Source organism: Haliotis rufescens, unplaced genomic scaffold (genome assembly GCF_023055435.1).
Source record: "Haliotis rufescens isolate VD_foot unplaced genomic scaffold, xgHalRufe1.0.p SCAF_19, whole genome shotgun sequence".
Taxonomy (NCBI): Eukaryota; Metazoa; Mollusca; class Gastropoda; order Lepetellida; family Haliotidae; genus Haliotis; species Haliotis rufescens.
In genome coordinates this window covers 8,425,297-8,432,019 of record NW_025963879.1, presented here as the reverse complement: position 1 = coordinate 8,432,019, position 6,723 = coordinate 8,425,297, and the positions used below count along the sequence as shown (strand labels likewise).

General features: G+C 42.4%; 1 protein-coding gene across 1 annotated transcript; it reads right to left on the bottom strand.

Moving 5' to 3' along the window:
* Positions 1–628: 628 nt before the first annotated feature.
* On the bottom strand, positions 629–1,933 carry LOC125381693. Its single transcript, XM_048399131.1, has one exon. It carries the CDS (start codon positions 1,931–1,933, stop codon positions 629–631), a length of 1,305 nt encoding a protein of 434 aa, XP_048255088.1.
* Between the last annotated feature and the right edge of the window lie 4,790 nt (positions 1,934–6,723).

Here is a 6,723-nt window from a genome sequence, read left to right as displayed (position 1 = left end):
AAATGGTCACTTCCACAAAGGTCGTCGTGGACTGACCATTCGAATTCATTCAACAGATCGGAGTTGGTAAGTGATATATCAAGAGAAGAATAAGTGCCTGTTCCAGGATGTAAATAAGTTTTAGAGTTATCATTAAAGATGCATAAATCGTTGTTCGAAATGAAATCTTCTAATAGCTTACCTTTACTGTTCGTGTCAGTACCCCAAAGTGGATTATGCCCATTCAAATCGCCCATAATGATACAGGGCTTGGGGAGCTGGTCATAGAGTGCCTGAAGATCATTTTGGTGAAGAGTAGAAGATGGAGGTACATAAAGCGAACACAATGTGAAAACAATGTTGAGGCTTAAACGGACTGCAACAGCTTGAAGTGGAGTATTAAGTGGAACAGGGCTATGTATGACACCCTGCCTCACCAACACTGACGATCCTCCAGTAGCCCTAGGTCCTGGAGGAGAAAAGAAGTTATATGCATCATATTGCCTCAAGTTGATTTGATCATTATCTTTAAAATACGTTTCTTGTAAACAAAATGCTGATGGTTTAAAATCCTGTATCAATAACTGTAAATCATTAAAATTATTCTTTAGTCCCCTGCAATTCCACTGAATAAGAGTATTGGAGCCATTCATGGAGGCTCAACTGGAGTTCTTGAGTGAGAGGGAGGTCCACTCCCACGAACCGGGAGTGAGGGACTGACCTCCATCGCTAGAGGCTCAAATGGATTATGAACCTCTACTGTGGTGTCAGCAAGAGAAGGCAAATCCAAGTGCTGGAGAGCCCTTATCTTTTTTAACTTCTTTTTTTCTGTTTTAGTCAGATGGGCTTCGCCCTGAATGTTTTTGGTGACTTTCACATGGCTGGGTTCTGATGGAGGTACCGTTTTCTGAGTTTGCAGAAGCTGAGGTGCTGATGTTAAATGGTCTGTCTGGGAAGCTGAAGTAGACTTCATAGATTGAGATGTCTGTGCATCGTCGATGGTAAACTGGTCATCTTTTACCCAAGAGATCAAAGTCTGGCAGGATGTAGAGGCTGTAGTAATTTTGAGAACTGGCGGCGGAGAAGAGACTGCAGCTGAATAAGTGATATTTGCGGGTGATTTTGATGGAAGTTGTACCAATTGTTTGGCAGCAGAATAAGAAATATTTTGTGTGTGCTTCAGTTTTAAGATCTGTGATTCTGATACGAACACTGGACATGATTTGGATGAGGCCACATGCTCCCCATCGCAGTTGGCACACTTGACATCATCTGTGCACTCGGAACCTTCGTGAATTCCACTGCAACGGAAGCATCTGGCCTTGCGAGTGCAAGTTTTTGCCCCGTGTCCAAACTGTTGACACTTGTAACACCGGAGAGGATTTGGAACATAAACCTCCACTCCGATGTTAAAGTAACCGGCTTTAATAGAATTTGGTATTTTAGCAAGACAAAAAGTAAAAAGATACGTGTTAGTTGGGATAAATTTTCCATCTTCTGATTTTCTACTGAACCGCTTAACAGCAGTGACCCCTTGATGTTTCAATTCAGCAGCAATCTCTTCTTCTGCCATGTCAGAAAGACAGCGTGCGCGGTCCCTGACAATGCCTCTACTTGAATTTAGTGTCCTGTGCACCGAAACAACAACCTGGGTGTTAACAAACTGCTGTAGACCCAGCAGATTGACAGATTGTTGTCTCCGTGCACATTCCACAAGGATGGAACCAGAACGAAGACGTGTAACATTGGTAACTTCTCCACAGGCACTTTGAATGCCTTTCGAGATAGCGAAAGGATTTAGTTTTAAAGGATTGCCATCAGCAGATGCGATGACAATGAATCTCGGCCAAGAATCTGCAATCTCAGTTGATGTTTCTTCTTCGTCAGACGTTATAGAATCGACATGACGACGTTTATTTGTTTTGAAAGAACCAGATAGATTGTGGTGAGCCATGGTGTTATGTAGTGATTCAGCACCCCTGCTCCCCACCCGCCATCGAGTGTCAACAAGGACGATGTCACAGTGGAAGCCAACCTGCAACACCAGGGATACAGAGGTGCTATACTCCAGAAAATATAGACTTGAAAAGCTATGAGATCAAAAAGAATAAGCGTCAGGCTGGTTCGGCCCATAACACTTTCCCCAAGAAACACAGAATTCAGAGGTCTCTATCTCCAGATTGGCCCATGAGCCACCGCCTTCTGGCATACGACTCTAGGCAAAAAGGGAACAAAACAATGATTTTGACAACAAAGTTTAGCGTGCAATTATATTCTTAATAATATAGCCATGTATTTCATGCTAGGGCATGACGTGACCAGCCGATTGATAGAATCGGGCCAATTCTACCACCCGTCTAGGCGAAGTAAGGGTCGAAGTGGTGTGTTGGGAAAAGGAACACTTGTTCCTGGCTCCAATGCCCTCAACCACCAGAATCCCGTCCTCCGCCGACACAGGGGCGCAACCCACGGCAAACGGGTTGCCCAATTTGGTCGCCTTTTACGACCAGCAATGGGGTGCTGTGGACAAATTCTACCCCGAGTCCACACGGGGGAAGAGCTATTAGCGTTACCCAGCACTCACCACGGGGAGGTTGCTCTTCACGAGTGCCCGGAGGACGGGAGTCTGGTAGTTGAGGGCACTGGTTCCTGGAACTGTGTTCCTTTGCCCAACACACTACTTCGACCCTTACTTCGCCTAGACGGGTGGTAAGATGGGCCCGGTCTTATCAATCGGCTGGTCATGCCAGGCCCTGTGCGTAATATTGTATATGCACACCTGTGTTGTATTTTAGTATATATTTTGGTCTTGGCCATGCATAATTTGTATGAATTAACAATTTTGGATGGACTAAACTCCCTCGAGTCTTACGCCAGAAGGCGGTGGCTCATGGGCCAATCTGGTGATGTTGACCTCTGTATTCTGTATCTCTCCAGTTTCTTGTCATGGACTGAACCTGCCTGGCACCATATCTGGTAGATAAATATAGCTATTCAAGTCATATTTTCTGGAGTATAACATCCCTGTATCCCTGGTGTTTGCATCCTGGATATCCGGTGCACCAAAACACTGTTCTTTGTAACACTCCGTGGTGGTTTGGGAGCAGGGGTGCTGAAATACTTTCTTTCACCATGTCTCACCAATACCCTGGTTCAAACCGTTCAAAACGTCGACATGTCGATCTTGATGAAACTGATCAAAATGATAAATTATCTTGTGGACTGGATTCCTGGGCCCGATTTGTTGTGATCGAGGCAGCTGATAGACAACCTTTAAAGCTAAATCCTTTCGCCATTTCCAAAGCTGTTTCTGGAATTTGCGGAGAAGTGAACAATGTGACACGTCTCCGTAGCGGATCTCTTCTTGTTGAGTGCTCACGGAGACAACAATCTCTGAATCTTTTGTCATTAACCACATTTGCAAATATTGACGTTACTGTGTCCCCTCACAACACATTGATTTCTTGCCGAGGCATTGTTCGAGACGGAGCTCGTTGCCTGTCCGACATGTCAGAGCAAGAAATTGCAGATGAATTACAACCTCAGGGCGTATCAGCAGTTAAGCGTCTTACCATGAAATCTAGAGACGGAGACATAATCCCGTCAAACACTTATTTGCTAACTTTTACACTTTCAGCCCTACCTAAGTCAATTAAAGCTGGTTATCTAAACATCGGAGTGGAGGTGTATGTCCCCAATCCACTCCGGTGTTTCAAGAGCCAAAAGTTTGGACATGGCTCTAGATCTTGTGTTCACTCAGTAGTCTGTCAGCGCTGTGGTGCCAGTCATGACAACACCGACTGCACAGCAGAAATAAAATGTTCAAACTGTAAAGGACAACATCTGGCTTCATCCAGGTTATGCCCAGAATGGCTTAAACAATCCAAAATTCTGAAGCTCAAGCATGAGCAAAATATATCTTTTTATGATGCCAAGAAGCTGATCGAAAGTCAGAGTCCGCAAAGTCCACTTACCAGAACCTTTTCTGCTGCTGTCGCTACCTCCGCTCCTCCACCTCCTCCAACAGCATCCATTTCAATTCAGACCGAGTTGACATGGATCAAATCAGATCAACCTGTCAGTATATCATCTGTGATTACTTCAAATTCCTCTTCAACCCAAACTATAAGCCACTCTCAACCTATGACTGATAAACCTGATACTGTTGAACCAGCTGCTAAAACGCCAGAGGCTGTAGAATCTGCGCCTCCTGAATCTGACGTTACTTTGACAAGAAAAGAACGAAAAAAACTTAATAGAAAACAAGCAACCAGAAATTCCTCATCTTCAGATGTACCTATCCATAACTCCTTTGATGCTCTGGACATGGATGTAACCCCATCGTCACGGAGCAGTAGTAGGAGTCCCTCCTCCTCACGTGTACGTGAGCGTTCACCGATTGAGCCACCATGACTCAATCGTCCAATATAATCCAATGGAATTGTAGAGGATTCAGGAATAATGTTAACGATTTTACAACTTTTAATTCAAGATTTTAAACCATCAGCTATGTGTTTGCAGGAAACTTTTTTTAAAAAACACAGATAAATGTGATGTCCGGAAATATAACATGTATAATTTCTTCTCACCTCCAGGAGCAAAAGCCACTGGAGGTTCTTCAATCTTGGTGAGACAAGATATAATTCATAGAGCTATTCCTCTTACAACCAATCTTCAAGCCGTTGCAGTCCGGCTAACATTTCACATTGACTTCACACTTTGCTCTTTGTATATTCCACCATCTTCTCCTCTTCAGCAGGCCGATCTTCAGTCTTTATTTGACCAACTCCCTCAACCCTGTGTCATCATGGGTGACCTAAATGGACATAACCCTCTGTGGGGAAGTGTAGATACGAACGCTAAGGGCACGGTCCTTGAAGATTTTATTACAAACAATAATTTATGTATATTTAATGATGGTGCAAACACATATTTACACCCTGCAACAGGAACTTATTCAGCATTGGATCTGTCACTCACAGATTCTAATTTACTAAACGAATTTGACTGGTCAGTCCATGATTACCTATGTGGAAGTGACCATTTTCCCACAGTATTAAAATCTGTTCTGCCTACTGATGAACCACCTTCCACAAGGTGGAATTTTAATAGAGCAAATTGGCCCTTATTTCAAACTCGTTGTTTTGAAACACTAAAACCGGATACTTTTCAAAACATTCCAGATCCTATTCAGATGTTCTCAGGACAACTGCAACACATAGCTGATGAAACCATTCCTAAATCCTCTGTGAACCCGCACATTCGCAAACCATGGTTTAGCGATGATTGCAAACAGGCTAGAAAGCATAGGAAAAAGGCAGAAAAGTTTTTCCGCCGACACCCTACGGTCCATAATTTGAATATTTTAAAAATAAACAGTGCAAAAGCTAGACGAACATTTAAACAAAACAAGCGTCGGTCTTGGAGACATTATGTATCCAGAATCAACTCACGCACACCTATATCAAAGGTGTTGAATATGATTCAACGAATCAAAGGCAAGGGTTCAAAATCAAGCATTAAACATCTTAAAGATGGTACTGATATATTAACAGATAAATCTGACATCGCAAATAAATTAGGTGAAACTTTAGCCAAGCATTCTTCATCATCCAACTATGATCCTAAATTTCAGAAATTTCAGCAACAACAGGAAAAGAAAAAGGTTAATTTTAATTCTGATAATGGTGAGGACTATAATGAAGTATTTTCACTACATGAGCTTAATACCGCCCTTGGGCAAGCTCATGATACTGCAACTGGAGCAGATAATATTCATTATCAGCTTTTAAAACACTTGCCTGAATCATGTCTCCATACCCTTTAACTATATTTGATGCTATGGAACTATGGAACGTATGGTGAATAATCGATTAGTTTGGTATTTGGAAACAAATCATCTCATTACAGATATACAATGTGGTTTCCGGAAAAATAGAAGTACCATTGATCATAAAAATCATTCCATTGTACATAAACAACATGGATTACGAGGTCGTTTGCCTCAGTTCATATCCAGTTTTTTTAACCGACAGACAATTTCAAGTCCGCGTGGGTTCAACCCTGCCTGACCATTACCATCAGGATCAGGGTGTTCCACAAGGCAGTATCTTGTCTGTTACATTATTCAGCATTAAAATTAACAGTCTCTCCAAGGTATTGAATGACTCAATTGATGGGTCTCTCTTTGTAGATGACTTCAACATATCTTGTCGTGGCAGAAACATGCACACAATAGAAAGGCAACTGCAGCTTTGCCTAAATAAAATCCAAAAGTGGTCGCTTGAAAATGGTTTTAGATTTTCTAAAGCAAAGACAAACTGTATCCATTTTTGTAGAAATTATAGACCGCATCAAGACCCGGAGCTGTTGTTAAACGGTGTCCCCATCAAGGTTGTGGAGGAGACCAAGTTCTTGGGGCTGATTTTTGATCGCCACTGGACGCTTTTACCTCATATCAAATATCTTAAAACTAAATGCTTGAAGGCTCTTGATCTACTAAAAGTTGTTGCAAATACTAAGTGGGGTGGGGATCAGACAACCTTACTTCTCCTATATAGATCCCTTATTAGATCTAAACTAGATTATGGTTCAATTGTATATGGTGGAGCTGCTAAAAGTAATTTAGAGAAATTAGATAGCATCCACCATCAAGGTCTGAGACTCTGTCTTGGATCATTTAGAACCTCTCCGGTAGCAAGTTTGTATTTGGAGGCCGATGAGCCTTCGCTTGCGCAACGCCGC

Coding starts and splice junctions, on each gene's coding strand:
- LOC125381693 (XM_048399131.1), bottom strand. CDS start 1,933: ATGGCTCACCACAATCTATCTGGTTCTTTCAAAACAAATAAACGTCGT.